General features: G+C 37.5%; 3 protein-coding genes across 5 annotated transcripts; all 3 read left to right on the top strand.

The window, feature by feature from the left end:
* Positions 1 to 5,909: 5,909 nt before the first annotated feature.
* LOC126793526 (serine hydroxymethyltransferase 3, chloroplastic) lies at positions 5,910 to 12,442 on the top strand. 3 transcript variants are annotated; one of them, XM_050520077.1, is made up of 13 exons: positions 5,910 to 6,015; positions 8,897 to 8,934; positions 8,977 to 9,178; positions 9,437 to 9,632; positions 9,749 to 9,923; positions 10,008 to 10,125; positions 10,234 to 10,346; positions 10,477 to 10,599; positions 10,729 to 10,833; positions 10,919 to 11,005; positions 11,083 to 11,190; positions 11,728 to 11,800; positions 11,922 to 12,442. In XM_050520077.1, exons 2-13 carry the CDS (start codon positions 8,929 to 8,931, stop codon positions 12,194 to 12,196), a joined length of 1,581 nt encoding a protein of 526 aa, XP_050376034.1. In that variant the 5' UTR covers positions 5,910 to 6,015; positions 8,897 to 8,928; the 3' UTR covers positions 12,197 to 12,442. The 3 variants fall into 3 exon arrangements, with proteins under 3 accessions (XP_050376034.1, XP_050376032.1, XP_050376033.1); XM_050520075.1 differs by having other exon boundaries at positions 8,897 to 9,178; XM_050520076.1 differs by lacking the exon at positions 5,910 to 6,015 and adding an exon at positions 7,103 to 7,613 and having other exon boundaries at positions 8,897 to 9,178.
* A 901-nt stretch (positions 12,443 to 13,343) lies between these two features.
* LOC126795707 (probable E3 ubiquitin-protein ligase RHC1A) lies at positions 13,344 to 15,975 on the top strand. Its single transcript, XM_050522481.1, has 2 exons — positions 13,344 to 14,253; positions 15,581 to 15,975. Exons 1-2 carry the CDS (start codon positions 13,380 to 13,382, stop codon positions 15,973 to 15,975), a joined length of 1,269 nt encoding a protein of 422 aa, XP_050378438.1. The 5' UTR covers positions 13,344 to 13,379.
* A 7,248-nt stretch (positions 15,976 to 23,223) lies between these two features.
* On the top strand, positions 23,224 to 27,163 carry LOC126793539 (uncharacterized). Its single transcript, XM_050520092.1, has 4 exons — positions 23,224 to 23,476; positions 25,365 to 25,444; positions 26,669 to 26,773; positions 26,849 to 27,163. Exons 2-4 carry the CDS (start codon positions 25,400 to 25,402, stop codon positions 26,945 to 26,947), a joined length of 249 nt encoding a protein of 82 aa, XP_050376049.1. The 5' UTR covers positions 23,224 to 23,476; positions 25,365 to 25,399; the 3' UTR covers positions 26,948 to 27,163.
* Positions 27,164 to 27,948: the final 785 nt, after the last annotated feature.

Here is a 27,948-nt window from a genome sequence, read left to right as displayed (position 1 = left end):
TATTGAATTCGATTGCATGCAAATTTAGATTAGGCCCTAAGTCAATCTAAATGTTAATTGAAATCTTGCACGATTAGATGATCCCCTAAGGCTCTAATTGTATTGGTGTCTAAAAAGTATGTAATTGGTCGAATTAGAATGCATGATAGGTTCGAACTTGTAATCATGTGGTGTAATGGTAAATTTGGTTTAAGTTTGTTAAATAGAAGTCGATCATGTAAATAATAATTTAGGTTTTATTTTAGTAGTTAATAATCAATCTCAAACCCCCCATTATTTGTTAACACTAAAAGTTTAGAGTTCCCTTCAATTCCCCGGACTGAACGATCCCTGCTTATCTATACTAACAATGATGTTATACAGGGTTTATTATAGACGTTTTAATAAAACGCTCTATCAACTCACAACCAAGAAAAAGAGCTAAAGTCAAGGCACAAACAGATCTACTCATCATATACTCGGACAAACCGAGCTTCGAGATTATCTATGATTATAGCTATGTCCATGAATCAATACTTGATTATCTGAGGGATGCTTCAGACTCATTGTTGATATCAGAGAACAAAGAAATCACATTGAGCGAGTTAAATGCTCCAAAAGTCATGGATAGAAATTCCACGCGGATAGATGATGTGTTTGCTTATTCCGTTGCTCAGGAGGTCATCAACGATGATGACATGGAACCGCACTCGGTTGAAGAATGTCAACGAAAAGCATATTGGCCGAAATGGAAGGAAGCAATCCAGAGAGAACTACACTCTCTGAATAAAAGGCAAGTTTTCGGCCGGGTTGTTGAAGTACCGTCGAATGTTAGGCATGTTGGACATAAATGTGTATTTGTTCGTAAGCTGAATGAGAATGGCGAAGTCTTGCGATATAAAGCACGACTCGTTGCCCAAGGATTCTCTCAGCGTCCTAGTGTTGACTATGAGGAGACGTATTCTCCGGTTATGTATATCATTACATTCCGATATCTAATAAGTCTAGTGGTATCTGAAAAGCTAGACATTAAACTGTTAGATGTGGTGACCGTGTATCTTTATAGGGATGTAGATACAGAGATATACATGAAGGTTCCTGAAGGACTTCAAGTACCCATGTCAAGTAAGACATACAATGCCTATGCCATTAGGTTACAACGCTCACTTTATGGACTTAAACAGTCCGGTAGAGTGGTACACACATTTGAGCAAATACTTGATTATGAAGGGATACACGAACGATAAATTGTGCTCTTGCTTGTTTATCAAACGCAATAGTTATGTTTTTGCTATAGTAGCTATCTATGTTGATGACATGAACATAATTGGATCTCTTAATGAGATTGGTGAGACGATAAGCTACTTGAAAGCAGAATTGAGATGAAAGACATGGGAAAGACTCAGTTTTGCTTAGATTTGGAAATTGAGCATAGAGTTGGTGGAATCATTGTACACCAGTCTGCATACGTCCAAAAGATGTTCAGCTGATTTTGTATGGACAAAGTTATGCACCCTTCTAATACTCCCATGGTCGTAAGAAGTCTGGATACCAAGAAATATCAATTTCGTCTGAAAGATGATGATGAATAGATACTTGGTCCTGAATATCCATATTTGAGTGCTATAAGAGATTGCTTTATCTAGCTCAATGTACTCGTCCAGATATTGCATTCTCAATGAACTTGTTGGCAAGGTTTAGTTCTACACCAACTATGTCTCATTGGACTGGTATTAAGAACATCTTTAGGTACTTGAAAGGTTCCATTGACATGAGGTTATATTATCAGTATTCCAACAAGAAAAGTACTAGTCCGACAAGAATTGATGGTGAATATTGACACAATGTCGCCACCATGCTCTCCCAGAAAGCCGGACACGTCTCTGCCGCTGGTGCTAGTTATCAGCACTTGAATGACAAATCCTCATTCCCTACAACGTTTGGTGATGAGTTGATAGGATTCGCTAATGCTGGATACCTTTCGAATCCACACAAAGGACGTTCCCAAACTGGTTATGTTTTTACCATGGGGAATACGGCAATTTCTTGGATATCAACCAAGCAAACCCTTGTTAGTACATCCTCATAATGAGTGTATTCGGCTTCGATCAATCATTACTCATATTTGAGAGGCTAGTAGATTATGTTCTACTACAATTAAACTTACATGTCTTTACGAAGATAAAACTACAAAAAAAATTCAGTTTGCCACTACCTTTTGCTACGACGTCATTTTTCGTCGCCATTAGTCATGAATTTGCGACGGTGCTGTTATGGCGATCGCTCCGTAACAAAATTAGCTATGGCAATGATCGGCTGTGGCTTAAAACTAATGAATTAGCGATGACATTCGACTCCCGTAGCAAATAAGTAATGCCTTTGCGATGGTAGAGTTACGCCATGACTACTGAGCATAATGTTTACCACGGGAGATAATAAGGTGACAAATTTGGTTTGCGATGGCATGGTTCCGCCATGACAATATTAATACTTCCTCCACAAAAATTGATTTTACTCAATCTCTCACAAAGGCCGCAAGCTTCTTCTCCAGTCGAACTGTTCTCTCTCCCCGAGCACTTTCATTCGTCCTCTTCTAGTGGTGTTAGAAATACGAGATCTGGCAACAATCTCAACTCAGTGCCACAATTAATCAACTTAGCTCTCCTTTCAACCAAGACCCACCCAAAAATCAAAGTTGTGTTCTACCCATTTTCCCCTAATTTAAAACCCTAGCCTTTAACCTTTGATTTCTATTGAACTGCAAATCCTTCTTCTACTCTCTCTCTCTCTCTCTCTCTCTCTCTCTCTCTCTCTTCGAGATTGCTAGCCTTGATTCTTAACTATTATCGAGCTCTGAGGAATCCGAAGAGCATAACCCAAAAGCCAAGACGCCCATCGATGGTAGCGCCAACTCCGTCTACTCACCACCACTCTCTCTAACTCTCTTCGATTTCATTTTTCTTGTTTTAATCAATTTCAATTTCTTATTTTTGTTGTTGTTGTTGTTTGAATCAATGTAAACGAGCTGAGGCAGAAGTCGGATAATGATCATGAATTGCGATCTCTCTCCCTCTCTCATTTTGGAGTCCTGCATATTATCTCCTCTTGTAGAAATCCCTCAACTTTGAATTTAGAACACATGAGCTGAATCTATATATTTGAGGTTACTTTCATTACTATTGCAAGGTATTTGGCTTGGATTCTTTTTGTGATATATTCGTTTTGCACTTTGGTTCATTTTCAATGTTTACTTAAACATATTTGTTGTTAGCCCTTCCGTTTTGCATATATTTGTTCTTGGTGGGAGGCTTATATTCGGACCGAATGCGAGATATCTTGGGTTAACTGTATGGCTCATTGTTATCACTGTTGCAGTTTTTATGTGGCTTTCTGGGAAGAAAACTCATTGATCATTTGGGAATTTCAGTAATGATTGAATTTAATGTTCTGGCGATATTTGTAAGTCCTCCTCCTCTAACTCTAGTTCAGGTTTCTACTTGTGCAAAACTCTATATCAATCTTCACTATGTCCTATATATTTCTTGGGTATGTGACGTGAAAAGATGAATTATAATGATGGAGCTTTCTAGGTACTACCATATGATCAGATAATGCAGGAGTTAGATGTTGCAAATGTACGTGAACTTGAGGATTTTCTCATTAATGAGTGCATGTATGCGGTAATCGTTCTTTTGTACTTCTACTCCAAAATGTTTAGCCTACTGTACTGAATCATATTGTAATGGGGTCTGAGACAAGTAATATATATATATATATATATATATATATATATATCAAACAAAACAAATAAGCTTCAAGTTTGATAGGATTAATGAGTTTGGTGATCAATTTATAATGTAAAAACCAGTAAATCACACATGAGTGATGTTGGAACCAATTGATCTAATATCTTATAAAAATAAAACTTGAACATTGATATCGTGATTGGAACCAAGTAAATCACTATCTTACTTGGTAATGTAGATAACCTTTTAAAGATAACATGTTGTTATGTGGATGGTATAAAAATGTAGTTAAACATGAAGGAGAAGCGCACTGACTATTACATTGGTTGGTTTCTTTCAGGGCATAGTAAGAGGAAACTTGGACCAGTTAAGAAAATGCATTGAGGTTCGTGATTTGTGTTGCTTTCAGATTTGTTTCGCCTTGTTCCCTTCCATCCCTCCTTTTTATTCTGTTACAATACGAGGTATCTATTATGTAATCTTTAAACCACAGGTCTAGTTTGCTGCAGGGAGAGATCCAAGACCTGAAAAACTTGGGAGTATGATCCAAACACTATCAAACTGGTAACTATGTGATTTTAGTCATGATAGAGTAGCTCCTCTTTTTTAGTTAGGTTGGCTGTCAGTATATATCTTATTTTAGAGAAATTGCTTACCTTAGTGGAACAATTGCTTATTTAACTTGTATGTATAGTGAAAATATTCTTAAAAACAGTTGTGTGCCATGCGAGTCTTATCTTCTGCTTTTGGCTCACTCTCTTATATTTTACAATGTACACATAATCAAAAGGGGAGTTCTATTTGCATCTCCATATTGGCTTTTTATACCTCCTCATAATTTTTTTCACACTAAATGTCCAAGTTTACCCATATAATTTTTCTTTTGCACTTCATCTTCCCTACCTTTTTTTTTCAACAAATAAAACAAATGCTTTGTAGATTAAGTGCAGTGCTGCAAATTTAAACTTAGTGATTTCTAATTTAGATAGAGAGAGAGAGAGAGAGATGTTCTCGATGAGAGAAAATTGAAGGAGAAGAGAGTGATTGGAAATGAATAGAACCGAAGGAAAATTTCCCATAAGTTAAATAAGAGAAGAATGGGATCCATTTTCCTTCTTCTTAATCGTCTTTCTCTTATTCTAATCCTATTAAATTCTATTTCTTTCTCTTATGAGTCTTCCAAAACCCTCATAATTCAATCATCAAAACCTATAATCTCAATTCTCGAAGGAGGAGGAGAAGAAGATACTGATGATGCCATAATGGGTCTAGCATGAGCACGAGTTCATCTTATTATGGGTTTAGGTTTTATTGCTTCATGAACGCATTCTATTCATTCCATCTTTTCCATATCCTTCTAGGTTATATTTGCAGGGGTAAATTAGGATTTACTTTAATTAAGTAAATATGGAGGTGCAAATAGTCAAATAGAACCCCTCCTCAAAAACACGTGTTGGAAAAATCTTTGTTTGACAGAATAAACAGACAGAAATAACCCTTACTGATGCCTCTTGGTTTCCCGACCGATTTGGTATTGGTGTGGTGATTAGGAACAATTCGAGGGAGATGGTGGCTGGGAGTTGTGATAAGAGCATCAATGGTTTGATTACATAGGCAGAGGCTTTGGCCGTTCTCACTGGAATTGACCTTGCTACTAGTCTTCACCTGCACAATATCATGGTGGAAACTGACTCTTTGGAAGTTATTGAGGAGATCAAATTGAACAAATTGAAGGTTGATTGGAATACACAACTGATTATACAACAGATCCGATCCAAGAGCCCTAGTTTTGCCAATGTTAAATGGGATTGGATTCCCAGAGAAGCTAACCGAGTAGCTCATGATGCTGCTACGATTAGCTATGGATTGGTGGATCCTTTGCGATAGGCTAACCAACCACCACCATCCCTCACTCTTGTCTTACACAATGATGGTCTTCCTTGTCCACATGCATAGTAGTTTCTATTTCGACGACTTCCGTCGGAATTTCTCTTTTGTTGTCTTCAAGTTGTACAGTTTGTTGCTATTCCTATATAATACAACTGATTGTATCTTGTTTATTTTCCTTTGTATTGGCCATGTCGGGCTGTTCTCTTGATGAATTTTCTTCATTACAAAAAAGACAGAAATAACCCTAGAGTTAGAAAATCTCTAAAAAGCAATTAAATGGTTCGGCGGGACTAACCTGTCATAACTCAAAACCCCAAACCCAGAATAAAGGGCAAAAGCCACCGCTCGCACTCTCTCTCGCCGCCTCCCCCTTCCCTCCTCTACCACCCAATCAACTTCCGTAAGTTCTCCGTTCAATCCCTCTTCGTTTTCGAAATAGACTTCAAACTCTCTCTGCTATTTCCTTGGTGGGTCTCTGTGTCTCTGTTGTTTCATTCATTCTCTTATTATGGTTTGGTTTTGTTTGTATTGGGGGCTTTACTTTGCAAAGCCGAGACTGTCAGTTAACACAAGTAAAAACAGAGACTCTGTTTCATGGTTGTGTTACTGTGTATGTATGTGGCTCTGTGTCTTTTGTCGATGTCGGGAGGTTAACAGTTGCTTTTTATGATATGATTGCTTTGTAGTAAGTACTGTTGTCTTGAATTGGCAACAGCTTCAATCGTCGGGTTCGATACTACAATTGTCTGAGAAATTGCACACTGCTGATTCAACTAATTAAGTTTTTGATCTTGTTGTGTATTTCTTGGTTTCTTAACAAGTTTTTATATATTTCAAGCCTGCGTGTGACTTACCTGGAGGTTGGCAAGCTTGATTAACAAATATAATTATAATCTATAAATGGAGTTTGTATTTGGGTGTCATTGTCATTCCAATTTGTAGTGTCTGACCACAATTATAATCAAAGAGGAAAAACGTTGATTTTGTCTCTACGCGCTGTGGCTATGAATATTTGGTTGTTTTCGTACTGGTATTGCAAGTATGCCATGTTTACTCCATCCGTTATCCATTTTATAAACTCTCATCGAAATTCAACAGGAGGAAAATAAAAATTGTTGCTCAGTAGCTATCTATCATGGATACGGGAAAAACTGGGTATGTTCGTATCGTATCTGTGTCGGATACGTACTGTATGGATACATACACGTATATGGATGAAAAAATATATCCTAACTATGTAGTGCAAAGTCAACCAGCGGATACGGTTCGGATACGATTTGGATACGTTTTAGGTACATTTGTCGTTTTAATGTTGATAAAACCTAAATGGCTAAATGTATAAGCCGCATTCTCTTTCGTTGCTTCGAAGGAGAATGATGGAGGTCCGGAGGTGAACCCAGACGAAATTGTCTGCAATCATCTATACCTTCCCTCACTATCTCTTTGATTCCGAGTAAAACCCCATATTCTATGTGTCTCTGTCTCTGTCTCTCTCTATTCCCGTCACCAGAAAAAGGCACGACTCATATCTTCAGTAGTTTGATTGAGTTAGTGTGCTCTGCTTTGTTTTGTTAGTTTGACATTGATGAATTGGTTAACTAGCAAGAATCACCCAATTAGGGACTTACTGATCATATTGGGTTGTCTCCCTTTTCATTGTTTTGGACTGATGATCTGAATTTAATTATGTGGATTTGTTTTTGGTGATATTTTTGATCCAGTAATGACTGTTGTACAAATTTAGTTATGTGGATTTCCTCCCTCTCCTGTTTCCATTCAGATCCCATTCCTCACTACTATGTTGTCTGCAAAACCCAATTCCTTTTGTCTCTTTCTCATGTTTTCTCATCAGAAACCTCCAACTCAATCACATTGACATACAAACCTTCCTCTTGTTCTTGTCTCTACAATGAAGACTTCTTGTTGGGTTCTGCTTGTTTCCTTAATCCTCAGCTTCTGCGCATCTGGGACTTCCACGATTGACAATTACTACCAAGAGTGAGTGTCTTTTGATTGCCCCTCTGTTCTTGATTCCCTGCATTTGTTTTTGTTTTTATTTTTGCTTAAAGAATTGAATGTCAATGACCCAAGGAGTTCCACTATTGTGTCTGGTTTACATTCTGTCTGTCTGTTAGTTTCCAATCTTGTTGAGTTGTCTAAACATGTCTTTTTAGGATTCTGTAAGTGTATTTGTTACGTTGCTTGTTTTGATCAAATTCTAGAATTTATTATATATATATGTATATATTAACTATTATTTTTCAAAATGTATCCAAAACGCTGCATACTAGAAAAAACGTATCCCCATATCATGCCGTACCCGTATCCATGTCCCGTACCCGTACTGGGGCATCATAGCTCAGTAGTCAATGTAGAATTATGTCCTAGTTGTATACATTAAAGCTTCTACGCAAGTTATAGTTGATACTTGATAGTTATATGGCAACATTTCATACTAGAATTTGTTCTGTTAGGCTTCAGTTGACTAAAACATCAAAAGCTTGCTAAGTTGACTGTAGTTATAGTACTGAACTACCGGTTTAAGTTTAGTGTAGAGTCTAAAGAGCATTGCTATAGTTTCCGAGTTTCCTTCAACAGAATGATTTTTCTACATATGGTTATGCCATTCTTTGATGATAGGGACATTGTGAGTTGGTAATACTTTCAGACCTTGTAATTGTGTTTCTGAGTTCCCTTCGTTCTGTTACTATTGTGATTTCAGACCTTGTGATTGTGTTTCACTTTCAGACCTTGTCTGGATTACTGTCTTGATTCCATACCTGGTTAATTCAATCAATAAGCACGTTTTATTGCATACTTTCATTGCTCATACATATAAATTGTTTTTTGAGGAATATGGGATGAAACACCTATGCGTTGTATTTCTTTTTTGAATTATGGAGTTGGAGCATGACAATTACTTTCGAGGAAATCTAATATGGAGTTGCAGCATTTGTTACAGTTGATTAATAATGTAGTTTTGTTGTAAAATGCCTTACACTGAAAAGCTTTGATATCCAATTAACATCTACTTAAAAAAATTTCTTCATTATTTTGAATTCTTAAAATTGTATTCCTCTCGTGAATCAAGTCTAAAATCCAGTATAAAATATATGAATCTGAAATCTTGAGATTTCAATTACTTAAGTTTGATCCAGGTCTTGTTTCCAAACGCTCCCATTTACAACTTCATTAAATTCTAAGATGCTGAAAGGGCGCATTGGTTGTGTGTGTATATGGCACCTTTCTACTTTATGCTAACTGTGCAAATATTCTTGTAGGAAGCCTTCTTGTGACGTATTTGAAAGCCAAGATGCAGGCTTACAGCGGAGTTGCTGTTATGGGGGCTGTTCAGATGCAGGCTTACAGCGGAGTTGCTGTTATGGGGGCTGTTCAACAGCCCGCATGGCTTAGAGGAGCAGCTTGTCCAACCAGGGGGCGCATTCCACATAAAGTGAACCTTAATTTTGCAAATACCGCTAGATCTTATTCAAATATCCAAGGAAGCTTGGTTACCGGGAGGCCATCCTCTCCCCCATCAGTGCAGGTGCCTAAATTTGGAGGTAATTATGTGAAAATGATTGAATTAAAATATATTATTTTATTGTATGGTCTTCTATTAAAATTCAATTTGGGTTTAGTATGAATATACTTGTAATTCTGTCATAATAGGATTGATGAATATTTCTCTCCCATTACCTTGCATGATTTTGATGCTGTGCATAAAGGATTACCTGTGTCTGCATAACAAGCAATAAGAGTATGATACTGCTGCTAGCAAGACTTGTATGACTTTTTCTATAATTTTTTTTCCCATGCAGATAATGGAAGTAGCTTCATAGATAATGGCTTAAGTGAGGCTGACCCTGAGGTGCATGCTATTGTTGATAAGGAGAAAGAACGACAGTTCAAAAGCCTTGAGCTTATTGCCTCAGAAAATTTCACTTCGCGAGCAGTAATGGAGACAGTTGGCTCGTGTCTCACAAACAAATATTCAGAAGGATTACCTGGGAAAAGGTACACATATTAACTAATTCTTATTATTGTTAATCTGAGTACTTGGATGTAATTGATATCTTTAGACGTTAGTTTTAATAATCATCGTTGATGTACAAAGCATATACACATTTCAGGTACTATGGTGGAAATGAGCACATTGATGAGCTTGAAATTCTATGCCAAAAAAGGGCTCTGGATGCATTTCACTTAGATGGAAAGAAGTGGGGTGTCAATGTTCAACCATTATCCGGTTCTCCAGCTAATTTTGAGGTTTATACTGCAGTTCTGAAACCTCATGATCGTATCATGGTAAGGTGTCCTTGGCTTTGTTTTTCCTTCTATGAGTTATTGGTATTGCAATGCTGAACATATCAGTTTGTGTATATGACATAGGGCCTGGACTTGCCACACGGTGGACATTTGTCTCATGGGTTCATGACTCCCAAAAGACGGGTATCAGGAACATCTATATATTTTGAGTCCATGCCCTACCGACTTGACGAAGAAACAGGTTCTGCATTATATTTCTGGTTAGAGTATGTTTGTCTTTCATATTTACCAAGGATGAAAATACTTAATCTCCTGTAATGTTGGTCTTTGCCACCCAAAAAATATACAGGTTTGATTGATTATGACATGCTTGAGAAAACATCAACCCTATTTCGACCAAAACTCATTATTGTTGGGGCCAGTGCTTATCCCCGAGATTTTGACTATCCTCGCATGAGGAAGGTTAGGAATTGATATCTTTACTCCATACAAATGATTTCAATTACAGTGCATAATTAACATGAAATTCATTACATATTGTACTCTGATATTCTTTGGCAACTGATGAGTTATACATAATTTGCATTTGAAGATTGCGGATGCCGCTGGTGCTTTTCTTTTGATGGATATGGCTCACATAAGTGGGCTTGTTGCTGCTTGTGTGCTTGCCAATCCTTTTGACTACTGTGATATTGTGACCACAACAACTCACAAGGTCTAGTTCAATCGTGTATTAATTCACCAAATTTTCCTAGTTGGAAAGGCTTATGGGGTGGACTTGTTTATAGGCACTTGTCCCTAGACTCGGTGGGATGATCTGATAATTTCATATGTTTATCTACAGTCTCTAAGGGGTCCAAGAGGAGGAATGATTTTCTTCAAGAAGGATCCAGTTCTTGGAGTTGATTTAGAAACTGCCATCAACAACGCGGTTTTCCCAGGTTTACAGGTTTGTCAGACTCATTTATTGTTTTTTCTGCAAGCAACATTTATATGTTGAATTTGGTAATAAAGGGTTCGAAGTCATGATGCAGGGTGGTCCTCATAACCACACTATTGGAGGCCTTGCTGTTTGCTTGAAGCATGCTCAGTCCCCAGAATTTAAGGCTTACCAGAATCAGGTACTGGAATTATGTTGTCTTGATGTAAGGTTTGTACAAGTTGTGTTCCTAAGGTATTGTGGCTTCTCTTCTTGTAGGTCGTCTCTAATTGTAGGGCTCTTGCAAGCCGAATGGTGGAACTTGGATACAAACTGGTTTCTGGTGGAAGCGATAACCACCTGGTTCTTGTGGATCTGCGGCCCTGTGTAAGTATAATAGTTATAGTTTTGCAGTCTTTGAATATATGAGAAGATGTGCTGAATGTGGGCATCATTTGACAAACTTTATTAATTAGTGTCTTGTTTAGATAGTATGAAAAGTACATCAGTGTATTCATAGGCGAAGTGTAAGGCAAGGTGTTTTGTTCTCAGCTGTTCAAAGTACTTAGTACTTCAAGGTTTTGAATGGAAGTTTTTGGTTTTTAGTATGTTTCTTTATTTGAATTATAAAAAAAGTAAAGAGAAAAAAATAGAGAAGGCTCCTAACCAAATGAAAGTTACCAGAAAATAGAAAACATTTTCTTGATATAGTCAAACAAAAAAGCTTATTATTCACATCTACTGCAAAAAACTAAAAGCCAAGATGACATGCTTGTGCTAAGAGGCTTATGACTCCCCTTATTTTTGTCTTTCCTTGTGTGCTTTTGTCGATAGTCCCCGTTGATTCGTTTTTTACATAAAAAGAATGCTTCTTATACCTTGATATGTCTTCCTTTTTGTTTATGAAAATGTTCTCCTTGATAGGGCATTGATGGTGCCCGCGTGGAGAAAATTCTTGACATGGCTTCAATTACCCTAAACAAGAATTCAGTACCTGGTGAGTCAGAGTTTAACCTTCCACTGCCTTGTTTTGGTCAACGCCAACTCACCTATCTGTGAGGTCCTATCTTGTTTGTGAAATCCTGGTTTCATTTGAATTTGTATCGTCTCTTGATTAGGTGATAAAAGTGCTCTAATGCCTGGCGGGATTCGCATTGGAACACCTGCCATGACAACACGAGGATTCACTGAGAAAGACTTCATAACAACTGCAGACTACATTCATGAGGGTGTGCAAATAGCTATTGATGCCAAAGACAAAGCCCCTGCGCCAAAACTCCAAGAGTTTTTAAAGTATGTTGTAACCCCTGAATTCCCTCTGATTGATCGAGTTTCAGATCTGCGGACAAAAGTTGAAGCTCTAACCACCCGATTTCCAATGCCTGGAGTATGAGAGCATAGTGAGACACATGCTATAATCTTCCCACCGGGAGGATGGAATTGCAAGGTTAGTTGCTTATTTTGTATGTACAACAACTATTTAAAGATAGTGTGTGGATGCCATCTTGTAGGCAGATCTGCAGACGCTGCCGTTGATATGGCAGAGTAAAAGATTCTTGTATGCACTTTTAGGTGTACCGTGTACCACAAGATTCATCTTCTATTTTGTATGAAGAAGATGAGGTAGACCTTCATTTGATCAATAACATTCGCATACTAATGGCATGCATATTACTTAAGATAGTGCGTGGATGTGGACTATCCCCATCTGTAGTTGCTAGGTGTCATGTTCTTCAAAAGTCCGTTTGAATGGTTCTCTGTTGCGAAATGCACAGCCAGCAAATGTTGCTGGAGTACTGTAATTATGGGTTCAATTAAATTGTTTCTTTGACACCATACCCACGAAGATGAAATTGAGACCTGAGCTGCCACTAAGGTTTGAGCTACGGCAAGTTTGGCGAGGATCGACCTTGATCTCAGACTTTGGTGCCATCTTTTAACTGCACCCGAGACTCTAAACAGTCTCAGTGCCGTGCTTAGTGACTGGATCCAGACAATAGGTCTCGGACTCTCGGTTACACCCTTCTCTATAGAGAAGATAGAGTAGACAAAAAGCCTATTCGTGCTAGATAGTGTTGAACTTAACGCAATCACCCCATTACGAATGCGAGCTTTGTAGGCCATCTTGAAACCGACATACGTAAACACTAAACAATGCTACAACACACGAAAGAGTGAAAGACTAGTCTTGTAGTACTTTTTTTTTTCTGAAACCACTTTGTATGAACAACAAAGTACTCTGCATTTCCAACCAAATGAAGAATCTTGTTTAGTTAATACAAAAGATCATGTTAATTACTTTCAAGTTTGTATCGAGCTTCAATCATCCTTTACTTTTTTGTGAAGACAAAATAGACGAGGAAATCAGGAAGAAAGAAGAAAACCAAAACTACTGTTTTACGGAAAAGAATCTCCAACTGTATATCCCAAAGCCATCCCTTTCCCCGTTTTCCTCCTTTTCTCTCAATCTGTATAACCTCCAGTCGATCTTGCTTGTTTTTTTTCCTAGAGAAAGGTCGAACACGAATCAAATCACGAAATCTAGCCAATATCTGTTGGCACCATCAGTTTTATCAATGTCGTCGTCACTAGTTCGTCCTCGTCCTCGTGTTATGGTGAATGGAATAAGAAGAATGAGAACCTTCCGTTTCTTCTGGTGCCGACATTGCCAACATACTGTAAGAATTGCCTCTTACAACCCGTACGGACTTCAATGTCACTATTGCTCCAATGAGCTCAATCATGAGCTCGATGTATTAAATCCTGCTGCCTCTGTTAATAACCACCTTCAAGCCCTAGAACCTTCCCCCGCTGCGCGCTTACTTCAAAACCTAGCTCTCGTTTTTGATCAACCCCCTCCGAGGCACCACCGACGCCTTCGATGGCAAATAGAAACCGACAATGAGCCAGTAGATCATCCACGGTCTTGGATCACCCTCCATTTGGACAGACCGCCAAGACTTGTAGCTCCAGTACCACAAAATGCCACCCTCGACGAGGATCATACTAGTAACGCTACTTTACAGGAAGGAACAAACGAGGTTCAGGATGAGCGTCTGGGGCCGCCGCCGGCGCCCTGTTGGGGAATACAAGGATTGCCGACGGTGGAAGTCACGGAAGAGGGGTTGATGAAGGAACCCAATTGTCCGGTTTGCAAGGAAGGGTTTGTGGTTGGTGAAGAAGTGAGAGAAATGCCATGCACGCATGTATATCATTCTGATTGCATTGTCCCTTGGTTGAGCTTACACAATACTTGTCCGGTTTGCCGATATGAGCTGAACAATGGGGTCAATCAATTTGGAGATCGTAATGAAAATTATTACGCAGATGAGGAAGAAGAAGAGGTGACGTCACGATATTGTTGGTGGAATCATTTTCTTTCCTTGTGGCCATTTCGTGTACTAGTTCATCGGCGGCAAAGTTACCTTGATAACCAAGCAAGGCGTCATGGTAGTATTCTGATTTAGTAAAGTTCATCTAATCGAAAAGGTTTCTAAAAAAAAAAAAGTCTAACTAGAAGCGCTTAATTTCTTGTTAATTTGTTTGATCAAATAGTTTTCTATCGCATAATTCAATCTACCTGCTACTTACTTGACTAATGAAGGAGTTGATCATGTTTTGCAGATAGAACCTGGTGGTCATCTACTCCTCTTGGGTCATTCTATAGCTCAATGTAATTTTTAGTGGTGATCATGTAAATTAAGCATGTATATCAGTATGTATTTATATATGTTGGCTTCGGTTAATACAAGCTGATTACTCCATAGACAGGTAAAAAGATGCATTAAATAGTTAAGTTCAACCGCAGGTATCTGGATTACATAATTCTCTAATGAAAAGAGATAGTAATAAGCTTTTAACCACATTTTATCTTTGATGCAGTTTTCTTAAAACGGCTTGGAGCAATCAAACATAATTAGCTTAATAGCGATTGTAATCCTGCCGTCAAATGGGAATTGTATATATACAAGGCTTTTTACATAAGGAGTTCTTTATCTTAGCTTAAGGTACGAATTTTCATTTTTAACCCACTTTTCGATCGAGTTTTCCCATTTCTACCGTCCAATATTTAAGTTATAACGTATAGATCATCTCCACAACATTTCAGTCGATTTCATGATCGTTAAGGTATCGAACAAATCAAGACCAATGGACGTATTGAATTTGTCAAACCTGAACCGTTCATATTTTGAGTAGAAAATCGAAGTTATGAGTACCTTAACGGTTATGGAATCGGCTGAATTTTTTTGGAGATGATCTATATATTATTACCTAGATATTTGATGGCGTAGATGTGAAAACTTAATTGTAAAGTTGGTCAAAAATGAAAATCCGTACATTAAGTTAAGATAAGGACCTCCTTATGTGAAAAACCTTGTGTGTGTGTGTGTGTGTGTGTATATATATATATTTGATTAGTTAAATTAAAATAAAAAAGCTCTATTTGTTGTAGGAAAATTACTCTTCGTAATCTTCCGGTATATCTTGTCTTAATTAGTATAATTTAGTCTAAATAAGGAATGATATATAATCTCTTATTCTACGGGATCTCAATATAATGTCTATATAAAGGTCTCCCTTATCAATGAATAAAGATGATGTTTCTCCCTATTTGATGCATATTACATTCTTCTGTAACATGTTATCAACACGTAGTTCTAACCCTAAATTCCTAAGTCCAGAACCGTAATTTCAAAAAAAAAAATTCCTTCTACCATGAAAAATTTGACAAAAGATGTCTGAAAATTTTTTTTCTGCAAATTTTGTTTTTTTGCAGAAAAAGATGTTTTCCAAGAAATCACTCATTTACCACCAATCCAAGAAATTGAATTCAACATTGACCTAATACCCGAAGCTAGTCCAATGTCTGTGACAACCTATAGAATGGCACCAAAGGAATTAGATGAGCTACAAAAGCGAATCAATGAGTTGCTCGATCTTGGACTTATTCGACGTAGTTCTTCTAGCTGGGGAGCTCCTGTGTTGTTCGTGAAGAAGAAAGATGGATCTCTCCGTCTATGCATCGATTACCGACAATTAAACAAGGTGACTATCAAGAACAAGTACCCATTGCCGCGAAATGATAATTTATCTGATCAAGTACGAGGAGCTCGAGTATTCTCAAATCGACTTACGCTTTGGGTATCACCAACTTCTTGTCAAAAAGGATGATATCCTTAAAACCACATTCAACACGTGGTATGGACAATATGAGTGGTTATTAATGTCCTTTGGGTTAACCAATGCACCAGTCATATTCATGGACTTGATGAATCGAGTTTTTAGTTTATTTTTGGATAAGTTTATTATCGTCTTCATCGATAATATTTTCATTTATTTCAAAAATGAAGCAGACCACACGCAACACTTGGAGACTACCTTACAAGTGTTGAGAGAACACAAGTTATATGCAAAATTTGATTAGTGCGATTTTTGGCAACACCAAGTGAAATTCTTAGGCGACGTTGTCTCTCAAAATGGAATAGCAATGGACCCTGCAAAGATCAAAGCTGTGTTGGACTGGAAAGCTCCTACCACTCCAACCGAAGTACGAAGTTTTCTTGGCCTTGCTTGGTATTACCGAAGGTTCATTGAAGGCTTTTCAAAAATTGCTCTTCCATTGACAAGGTTGACTCGAAATAATGTGAAGTATATTTGGGACGCCAACTATGAACAAACATTTCAGAAGCTAAATGAAAGGCTGACGACAGCACCACTCCTCACCATTCCAGAAAGTGGGATTCCTTTTGTCATATATAGCGACGCATCACATCAAGGACTCGGGTGCGTTCTTATGCAAAATGGGAAGATGGTAGCTTATGCATCTGGACAATTGAAGGTGCATGAGAAGAACTATCCAACCCATGATCTTGAGCTAGCAGTTGTAATTTTTGCTTTGAAAGTTTGGAGGCATTATTTGTACGAGGAGCGGTTTAATCTATTCTCTGACCACAAAAGTTTAAATATTTTCTCCCAGAAGGATTTAAACATGCGACAAAGAAGATGGATGAAGCTTATCAAGGACTATGACTTCACATTGCAATACCATCCCGGTAAAGCAAATCTAGTGGCTGACGCTTTAAGCCAAAATCCCCGAAGTTACCTAGCTACAATTATAAGAGAAGATTGGAGCATGTTAAGAACTCTAATTGAGTACAATCTTACTCATTCAACGAACATGAATGAGATGTTTATTGGAAACTTAGTAGTGCAACCCTCAATAATAAGCGAAATCATTCAAGCACAACGAGAAGATGAAGGGCTTGTGGAATACGTTCGGGGAATGAAAGAGAAGCACCCCGAAGACTGAAGCACCCATACAGAAGAAGGGATGCATTTTAGAGGGAGACTTTGCGTGTCAAATGTTGCATCATTAAAGGAGGATATAATGCAAGAAGACATCGTTCAAAATTCACAATCCACCCAGGAGGAATAAAGATGTATAAAGACCTACAGAAGAACTATTGGTGGAATAACATGAAGAGAGACATTGATAATTATGTCTCTAGGTGTCTTACATGCCAACTTGTGAGAGCGGAGGATGTGCGAAATGGAGGATTATTACAACCTCTCAAAATTCCAGAATGGAAGTGGGAGCACATCACGATGGACTTCGTTACTGGATTGCCAAGGACGCAAAGAGGCAACAATACAATTTGGGTCATTGTTGATCGCCTTATAAAATCTGCCCATTTCTTACCAATAAAGGTAACAAATTCCATCGATTTCTTAAGTAAGCTATACCTAAGAGAAGTTTACGTCTGCACGGAGTTCCTGTATCGATAGTGTCAGATCGTGCTGCTCGATTCACCTCAAGATTTTGGGTTAGCTTATAAAGTGCAATGGAGACGAAGTTAGACATGAGCACTGCATTTCATCCTCAAATTGATGGACAAACTGAAAGATTCAATCAAGTGATGGAGGATATGCTTAGGTCTTGCATTTTGGATTTTGGAAGGAGCTGGGAGGATAACCTATATTTGATCGAGTTTGCTTACAACAACAGTTATCACTCAAGCATAGGGATGACACTTTTTGAAGCTCTCTATAGGGGACCATGTCGTACCCCAATATGTTGGGATGAAGTAGGCGAAGCCGTTCTTCCCGGACCTGATATATTTAAGTATTTTGTGGAGGTCATTGCTTCAATTAATGAGAGCTTGAAAGCTACATAGAGTCAACAAAAGACATGTCGATCGACATAGAAGGAATGTAGAGTTTCACGTCAGAAATCGTGTCTTGTTGAAAGTCTCACCAATGCGAGGCATTGTCCGTTTTGGAAAAAAAGATTGCCAAGTTATCACCGCGGTTTATTGGACCTTTCCAAATTATAGAAAGAGTTGGTGATTTAGCCAATGGACTAGATCTACCATAACATTTGTCCAACGTGCAAAACATTTTCCATGTATCTATGTTAAACTTTGTGATATTCTATTGACGTTATTGAGTTGGAGGTGTGAAGCCGGGTGATTAGTACTACCTCGTGCTTAAGTGAATTGCTGGTAAAATTATTTTGTGCTTTGTGAGTTAGCCTTGGGCTTTAGTCCCTACAGATAGTGCACTGTTATACTCATAGAAGAATTGACCTTGAGTATACATACTTTGGTGTTGGCATCGGTATGCTGAGGCTTATTCGTGTTTTGGGTAAACGTGAACCCTAACATATGACTTTGTAATTAATCACAATTGATTGAATATATTGATGCTGATATGTATATCTATATGCATAAGTAAGAATTTGTGTGACTAAATACATCTAGTTCTTGGTACATTTTACTTGGTTGTTCATATTTGAATTTCTCATTAGCCAAACATTATAAGAATGTATTATGTACTTACTAGGTCTATGTTACTCATGATGCTATACAATCTTAATTTCAGGTAATGAGTAGATGCTTGGGGAATGAGATGAATCTACTAAATAAAATGATGGTTTTTCTTCAATTATTATTTCAAGACAATAAATGCGAGACTCATGTATATTCGCTAAATTTAAGTATTTCTAAATCCATTGTATTGTAAAAATAACTCTGATTCTATTTCCTAATAAAAGTATTATTCAGACATATATTTCTATCATTTTTATTGAGGAAATTTTATTGGTTTTAAGGTCACACCTCTAATTCGGGAACCATATTTCCATATAATAGTGGTCTCGAATTGGGGGCGTGACAATGATCCTTCATTGACTATGCTCAATCTCTAAATATATTCTTTAGCAAAGTTTAGGAGTGACATACATTCTCCTACGCTAAAGAGAATGAGAGATAAGATGGAAGCCTAAATTGGCTTATCATGATTCACTTTGAGGCGAAAATATCTTATGGTGATACATATATCACGGTTAAACTCAAGCCATAACACTTAGATGTTATGGAGCACCCAAAACAATGATAAAAGTTGAAAAAAAACCTAAAATTTCAGGATTTACAGATTGCGGACTTGTCATTGTGAGACCGGTTAACCTACTTTTAGGTGGGCTATTGAGGTGCTACTTATGGTCACTGATTCCTAACAACCAAGGCTACATAGTTACAAAATATGAGGGCATTTGGAGACCTAGAACATGGCGAACTGCTCGACACAAGTGGTCACTAATCTCCGGCGAGTATGTCGGTTGGTTCGGTGCTTTTCTAACTAGTTCCGGTAGTGAGGCCAGTGGTATTGGATTCCTAACACCCATGTTTACTTGCTCCTAAAAATTCATAGTATTAGGGGTACAGAAAGTCAATGAACAATTCAATGAAGTGTAAAACAGAGATTTGGTATTGGTTGTTAATGTGCCTAGGCTTCTAACGAACCAACAATTCGAACCATAAGCTATGGCTTGTAGCATGTCTTGTTTTACGGTATCCATCTATACCACCACCATTAACGTTACGGTTGTAACGATTCGCATGTTAGTGTTTCCAGTCTAACAATATGCATGTTTGTTAACTGATTATGTTAACGGTTTATCGTCCACATATTTTATATGTCAAATTGCACCTCCACAAGCACATAATGATGGGTTATTTGATGTTGAATTTTGTCTTTGAATAAGACATAAAACTTCCACCTATGTCCGCTTATAGAAAGACCTTAACATGCGATCTCGTTTAGTCAATTTTGATGAGCTAGTCTCCCCATCGTTAGGGAGAGAGAAGAACAATTTTGTTCAAGTTAAATGACTTGTCGTGATTTGTCCCACTGTGCCTCATCATGTTCTTAATAGTCCTACAAATGGAAGTGACGAGATTAGAGATACATGTCGCAACTATGCATGTAAGGATTGATGTCCGACATATGGATATGTAGTCACTATTTGTTGGTGATATGGTGACTCCACAAATGTGGTAGATGGTATCACTAGGCTGTGACTCTCATGTAAGTGTGGAGAGACCACTTGGTTCGATAATACTTGCTGAATGCGAGTTATGGCACAACTTGATCTATGATCAATGAAACTCACTAGTTTGTTTCTTGGATGATGGTTATCATTGGGGGACGCCTCAATGTCAATACTAATCCAAATGAGAGATCTAGAAGAATAACGATGTTAAATGAGTTTGATGTCGAACCATACATAATCAGTTGAAGCAAAATTCCAACATTGTAGATTGGCCTACATGGAAAGTGCTACCTGGTAGAAATTGATGGTGATGATCGACCCATGTCACCACCACAGCCTCTTGGAAAGCCGTAGGATCCAGTTTTAACAAAGAGATATGTCATTGGTCAGATAATGCCAGCACCGCACATGTAAAATCCTATCGGTTATACATTTGTTAGGCATAGTGAGAAAGATAAGAGTTTAGACTAACCTTATGGCGCAAACTCTCTGACAAAATGCCCTGAAATCAAATATGAGACGGTTTGTTCTCATAATACCTTGTCAGTTAGGTGGTTTCTAAAACAACTGAATTTGTAGCTTGTGGTCACATATCATTTCTGTTGGGACTAAGTTAAGAGATGTAGATAAAGATCTTGAATGAATTGGTTTTAACCTAATTCAAGTGCCTCCAGACCACGGAGCATGATAACTTGATTAAGGTAGGGATATTAAAATGAAGTGTGATGGACTCTTGATGAACTAAGAGCCAATGTTGTAATTCCGAAGCTCTTTGCTTAAAACTCAGAGCTCACCACCTTGACCATCCAATCAAATCTTTTTGACTGGATAATGTAGGAGAATCCACTTCGAAGACTTTTTATTGCATAGCCGGGATAAATGTTGAACATCCCGTAACCCCATATTCATTCTCCATAATGGATGAGTACGAGCAATAATTAAGTGATTATAGCTTATAGCTAGGGCCTTCATTACGCAAAAGTAATTTACCCATAACTGTCTGAGGATATGCAATATTGCATGTAGCTGTACTTAGAATGAAAGGATCTTGAGAATACTAGGTCTCGAAAGAGATGACCGTTATTGATGATGTTATTCATCGGTTGGATAAAGGTAATAAGGATGTTAAACTAATGCCTACAAGCATTCCATGAATAAGTCGAAGTCAGGAGAAGACGTGTTTCGCCGTTTGAGCGATGACAAGTCTTAGGAGATGAAACTCTTCATTTAAGTACGATATGTGTATACATGTACTTGTCGTATTATACTTGACTCGACATCTCATTCGGTTTAAACTTGTAAGGCCAAGATGATGGCTGAGTGCGCCCACACATATGGCAATGCTTGATCATAGCACGTTGCGACATTAAATCATATATCCCAACACAAAAAACACTTTAATGAAGCGTTGTTAGAATCTGTCCAGATTCATAAGTCAACTTCCACGGGACCTATATGGCAGCTCTCTTGTTGGACAATGGTGCATTTGGTACTATTGGAAAGCTCTATGTGTCTATTTTCCAGGACACCAACCATTTGACCATATTTATTATAGTGAGTGAGTTATAACTGTTTTAGTAAAATATGATGGATCTGTTCGGAACCTGCAGCTAAATCAACTTCGATAGAGTTTTTTGATCAGCTAAGAACGAACTAGGTTGTGAACCACATATCACTGGAAAGCCACAGGTGTCTACTTTCCAGAAGGTTTTACGGTTCATCCATACTTATTGTATCGAAGAAGTTATGACACAGAAGGTCATACCACGTGTGAATCTGTATAGCAAACTCTTGTTTTGAGTTGTCATGCAATTCTCTTTCTTTTAGTCCATGTACGGATACGTGTACATGTTTGATTTAAGAATTTTTGGCGAGATTTGATTGTCAAATCATTGACCCATTGCTACTTTTGAAGAATGTGAAGAGCGTTCATATACACTATTTATCTAAACTCTGAGATTGAGTTACCAATCAGGGGGCTTTGTTTTGCAGACTTCAGGGGAGTTTATACTACATGTTATCTTCAATTGTATTTGGTGCGTTGCGCTCTTTTTCCCTTCGACCAAGCTTTTTATTTTACCCAAGAAGTTTTTGTTTTGCTTGGAAATGTTTTTACCTAGGCAACGGTTATGCACCATGACACATTAGGATCGCAATACAAGGAGAAGTGTTGTAAGAGAATTACTCTTGGTAATCTTCCGGTGTATCTTGTCCTAATTAGTATGAGTTAGTCTAGATAAGGAATGATATATAATCTCTTATTCGACAGGATATTCAATGTAATGCCTATATAAATACTGCTTATCAATGAATAAAGAGAATGATTCTCCCTATTTGATGCATATTACATTTTTCTGTAGCACTATTTCTTTGTTGCTCACTTAAGTGCATTGGTCGAATATACAATATACAACTTGGAACATGAACTCTACCTAAAGGTACAATAGATAACTAGGAAAATCCATGAACCAAATAATGAATTTTTTCATCGTTATTATTGTCAAAACGCTTTCTCCTCCCATGTCATTAAAAATAAATTGAGATTTAACTCCAATTAAGATCGGTGAGATTCCACAACTCTTTCTTTTGAATACTAATAATAACTTAAAAAAACATATAAACAAGCATCCAATGGATGCAAGCCAGATATCTTAAACTTACCTTAATTCCACGTTTTGCATAGATTATTAGGTTTTTCATACATTCGGCCCTATCAATATGTCACATAAACCTAAACCCAATACAATATCAAAGTTGTTCATGATTCTGACATGTTTATGTAATGGCAATACTTGCACTATGGCTGGAATCAGGGGTGTGAGTACGTTGCTACGACCATAATATACTATTGCCCCTATTAAGAAAGAAAAGGGTCCTCAAACATGATTCCGAATTTCCATGAGCTGTGAAAGGGTTCCCCCAAAATGCACTATAAAATTTTCAATTCCCAAAATGCTTATTCATCATTGGCTAAGTGGAACTGTGGAGGATAGCAGGAAGGGTTACAAACGTAAATGCCTTGCCTAACAAGTCCATGCTAAACCTTCTCTCCATCTTTTCTTTCGTTTCGGTTTGTCGAGGCACAAATACAGAATTACAGATAGATAGAGAGAAAGGAACAACAGAGAACAAAGAGTCTGCCGTCGTGATTTCCAGCAATTTCGTCGGCGAAAAAGACTAGTTCCTCCGGTTCATTGGGCAGAACCACGTTGTGGGCTATAGCCCAGACGAAAAGATAGACTGGAGTGGAGCATCAAAGTTCTGAACATACAAACAAGTTCCAGTCTATCAACGCGCGGGCATTTCTGGTTGCTCAATCCAATTTCAGCCGGTTGCTTTTGGGTATGATTTTTTCACTTTGTCTTTGTTAAATTGTCAATTTTTAATTGTTTGGAGGATTTCTACGTTTACCATTACAAAGAAAAAAAAACAAGTCTTTGTGATCAGCTATCTCTTCTATGAGCTCTGTGCCCGTTCTTTTCTCTCTGTCGCAATTCAATGTGCTACTCTTGGATGCTAGTTTGCAAAAAGATCGCTGTTTGTGAAATTTGCATAATTGGGAAATCTCTGTTTGTTCTATTTTGGATGCTGGGTGTGCTTACTTTTTGCTTGTATGCAATTGGTTATGGCTTTTGGAGATACCTCTTTGAAAGTTAGCTACTTTCTGGTGTTGCTAAGGATGATGAGTGCTTGGTTTGACTAGTGTGGGAGTACTGGTTAGATCTTTTGTGTCTAATACTTAAGACTAGTGCGATAGTGTTGTGTTGGACCAGAGAAAACTGTGACTTTATTTACTGAAAAAGAATGATTTCTTCCAATTATTTCATTTCAATTTGAGATTGAAGGTAATAGGGAATCTGGGTATTGTGAAATTTGATTTGAATTGATGAGATTTTGCAATATGGTTTCATATCCGAACCAAGTTTTCAAGAAACTGCTCGAGTTTTAGCAAAAGCTGCCCTCCGGGGTCGTATCGATTGGTTGAAAGGTCTGAAAGAGAACGTTGTTCTAGGAGGGATGATACCCGTTGGTACCGGATTCAAAGGATTCGTGCACCGTTCAAGGCAACGTAACAACATTTCTTTGGAAACCAAAAATAGGAGTTTATTCGATGGAGAAATGAGAGATATTTTAGTCCACCACAGAGAATTATTTGATTTTTGCATTTCAAAAAATTTACATGATACAGGGGAACAATCTTTTTTTTTTGGATTTAACGATTCCTAAAAGCGAATGAGTCCTTTGACGGTCATTTGATTTGGCAATAGTAATAAAGATAATAGGGAATGGAAAGAAACGAACGGTTTGCATCTGTATCAATGGCTAATTTCCGTTAGAAGAAAAGGTTCCATGGGAACAATTTTTTATTTCTATTTTCAGGGTACTTCATCTCTTTTTCTCTTTATTTAGAAAAAAAAAGAGAAGAAAAGAAGTGTGGGGAAAAATGACAAGATATTGGAACATCGATTTGGAAGAGATGATGGAAGCAGGAGTTCATTTTGGTCATGGTACTAGGAAATGAAATCCTAGGATGGCACCTTATATCTCTGCAAAGCGAAAAGGTATTCATATTATAAATCTTACTAGAACTGCTCGGTTTTTATCAGAAGCTTGTGATTTGGTTTTTGATGCAGCAAGTAGGGGAAAACAATTCTTAATTGTCGGTACAAAAAAATAAAGCGGCGGATTCAGTAGCGCGGGCTGCAATAAAGGCCCGGTGTCATTATGTTAATAAAAAATGGCTCGGCTGTATGTTAACGAATTGGTATACTACAGAAACGAGACTTCATAAGTTCAGGGACTTGAGAACGGAACAAAAGACGTGGAGACTTAACTGTCTTCCGAAAAGAGATGCGGCTGTGTTGAAGAGACAGTTATTTCACTTGCAAACATATCTGGGCGGAATAAAATATATGACGGGGTTACCCGATATTGTAATAATCGTTGATTAGCAAGAAGAATATACGGCTCTTCGAGAATGTATCACTTTGGGAATTCCAACGATTATTGAGATTTTACAAATTATTAATCAGCTTAGTTTTCATGTTATTGGTTTGATCTTCATCTTCTCTATTCTGAGTTTTAATGGATTAGGGCATGGTTTCTTTTGGCTTTGTGAGATGAATAGAATTCACAGGGGAGGCAAAAGGCCTATAGGCATGTATGAGTTTTGATGGATCCGCAAACTGTATTGGAATTACTAATTGGGCATTTTTTATGGTTTTTGCAGGGCGCTGGAGCGTGTGATTCAATCAAGTCTTAAAAATGCATCCTCCATTAACACTACACAAGCACCCGATGTGTGCACAAGTGAGTTCTCAATCCCTTCTTCGCTTTCTTCGTCTTCTGTATATCTATTTTCTATGTATTGGCAATTTTTGTGAATAAAAATTGGATATTTGCTGCAAATTTTTGAACTCTGTACTCTTGTTGGAGTCCATATCATGGTGAAGTAAGGTTTAATTAATGATGGGTTTTGGTTTTGACTATGATATTCTACATATGGGGTAGTTGGAACTGCCGGTGGGCTCCATGATATATGATTCGACAAAATTATACTAATCATATGGGTAGTTCGAACTGCCAGAGGGCTCCATAATATATGATTCGATTAAATTATACCCATCCAGGTGTAGACTTTGAAATACTTGTTTTTTGTGTTTAAACTTAGGAATCTACAAAGGATTAAGTGGATTCAATTCGTTGGAACTGAATAACCAATAGCATAATCAAGCTGCTAGTTCAGTCGTCTACTTCAATTATGCAAGGGTTGTCAAAGTTCAAGGCATATAATGTTTACCTCTACATAGCTAAAGAGTTTTACCATCTCTTGTATTAGGCTTAAACACTAACCTACTCTTTATATATCCATAAGGAGGAGAATGAAGGTCCTGACTCCTAAGTCCTAACAGGGCACCATATTGATCCTATTGAGGAATTTGGAGTGGCTTGATCATTTTTCAATCTCATGTGCTTCACCTTTGTCATGATTTCACTCATACTATTTATATTATAGCTGTAACTAGTGAATGTAATACTTTGCTGGTGACTTGTGTACGAGCAGATCTAATGAGTGTTGAAGTCTTTTGGGTTAGGTCTGGATGAGTTACATTATGCACTTCCTTTCCTTTTTTAATCCTTAATTTATTACTAAATGATTTAAAAAAAAAACATAAACCTAGAAGATCAAATCATTCATTCATATGCAAGCAGATACATGCATACAGTAAACCAAATACAAAAAAGTGTTGTAGCTCACTGTATCTAAGTGGGAATTTGAACTTCTATAGGTAAAAGAGATGGTCTTGACGAACAATTATTTATGGATATGGTTCTACAAGTCCCGACAATCACTTTGCTTTGTACTGAAGCAGACTCATGGTGAATAATGTGAAGAAAATTTACTTTGTGTGAATGTTTTATTTTTATATATTTCTCTGCTGTTGGAATTATAATTTTGCCGTATCGAGTTATTTGGGTATAGCAGCAATTAATAAATGTTTGTGAACTTTGTTTGTTTATATCATGGTGCAGATCATTGAGGAGTTTCAGAAATGTCACTTAGAGCATCCTTTTGCAAAATTTATTGGTGAATGTACAGATCTCAAGATAAAGCTTGATCGCTGTTTTCGGCAGGAAGTGAGTAATTGCGCTCAATAATTAAATACAATCTTAATCAATACTTTGGGATAAACTATATCTAATTTCCCGCAGAAAGCATTGAAGAGGAAGGCCAACTTTGAAGAGAGTAAGAAACTGAGGGACAGGCTACACGCTTCAAGGAAGGAAGCTGCTGAGACAATCACTGAATAGGCATGCAATCCTAATGGCAAATTCAAGTGGCATTCAATTAGTGAAAACAAAAGGTTGTTCTAGAATTCGCAATAGTTTTAAAAAGGTAAATTATAATGTTATTTAGATACCACAGACTGGATTCGTGATCAAATTAAAGTCCCTGCTATGTTACTGATGATTATATTGTATCTACTTATTTATCTTTAATCTTAATTTGCATACAACTTTAGTTAACATTAAGTAGCTGGTAGGCAATACATAAAATGGGTACTCTACCCAAACATGGATGGGGATTTCAAACTCGTCATTGTCTAAAGCCATTTCAAACAGTAATAGATGATATTACCTTCTGAGCAACTGAGCATTACCTCTTTGTCCAAGCTTCTTTGAATCTTCAAAGTCTGCAGCTATTTTTTGGTAGCTGCATCAGTGAAGGGCAACACCTCCTCAGACCTTATCAGTTCACCCTTCTTGTGCAGAAAATGTAGTGAATCATCTCAAAACTTATCAATTTTGAGGACTGATCAATACCTTTGACATTTGAGATTGTGTACTCTAATTTTCCTTGAAAAAAAAAAGAGGACAGAATACAGTGAGAAATTCTTGTAGTTTGTGGATGCACATTTAATACCCTCTTCAAGTCTCAAATTATCTCCTGCTATTGCCATAATGGATGAACCATAAACTGTATCAAGTGAAAGATCTGATAAAGACCCGTAAACTTGACATTGTTTGCTCATATCATATCGTTCTTCAGTTTTACGACGCTGAAAGTTTTCCTGGTGTGTTATTCATTCTTGCAATTCAGACATACCGTTATTCACTCTTGTTGCAATATTGACATTTGAAATATTGAGTTTAGAGAAACTGCTGAGACCTGCTGTGGCTGATAGACAAGCGTGACAAGCTCAACGCTGAGTAGCGGCGATGGCAGCTGCAGTGTACACACATGGCCCTGTACGTGTTTTACTCCGCCTCTGATAGATTCTTGCTTCCACCATTCCCATCTCGGTCGATTT

Source organism: Argentina anserina, chromosome 5 (assembly GCF_933775445.1).
Source record: "Argentina anserina chromosome 5, drPotAnse1.1, whole genome shotgun sequence".
Classification (NCBI taxonomy): Eukaryota; Viridiplantae; Streptophyta; class Magnoliopsida; order Rosales; family Rosaceae; genus Argentina; species Argentina anserina.
Note: the sequence above shows the minus strand (reverse complement) of the source record. Positions and strands in the feature narration are given on the sequence as shown.

Excerpts from the sequence above, each read along its gene's own strand:
- LOC126793526 (XM_050520075.1), top strand. The coding sequence starts at position 8,929 with ATGCAGGCTTACAGCGGAGTTGCTGTTATGGGGGCTGTTCAGATGCAG. Across the intron at positions 11,006-11,082 it reads TTAAGGCTTACCAGAATCAG|GTCGTCTCTAATTGTAGGGC; the intron begins GTACTGGAATTA and ends CTCTTCTTGTAG. Across the intron at positions 11,191-11,727 it reads TTGTGGATCTGCGGCCCTGT|GGCATTGATGGTGCCCGCGT; the intron begins GTAAGTATAATA and ends TCTCCTTGATAG.
- LOC126795707 (XM_050522481.1), top strand. The coding sequence starts at position 13,380 with ATGTCGTCGTCACTAGTTCGTCCTCGTCCTCGTGTTATGGTGAATGGA. Across the intron at positions 14,254-15,580 it reads TAACCAAGCAAGGCGTCATG|AAAAAGATGTTTTCCAAGAA; the intron begins GTAGTATTCTGA and ends GTTTTTTTGCAG.
- LOC126793539 (XM_050520092.1), top strand. The coding sequence starts at position 25,400 with ATGCATCCTCCATTAACACTACACAAGCACCCGATGTGTGCACAA. Across the intron at positions 25,445-26,668 it reads AGCACCCGATGTGTGCACAA|ATCATTGAGGAGTTTCAGAA; the intron begins GTGAGTTCTCAA and ends ATCATGGTGCAG. Across the intron at positions 26,774-26,848 it reads ATCGCTGTTTTCGGCAGGAA|AAAGCATTGAAGAGGAAGGC; the intron begins GTGAGTAATTGC and ends AATTTCCCGCAG.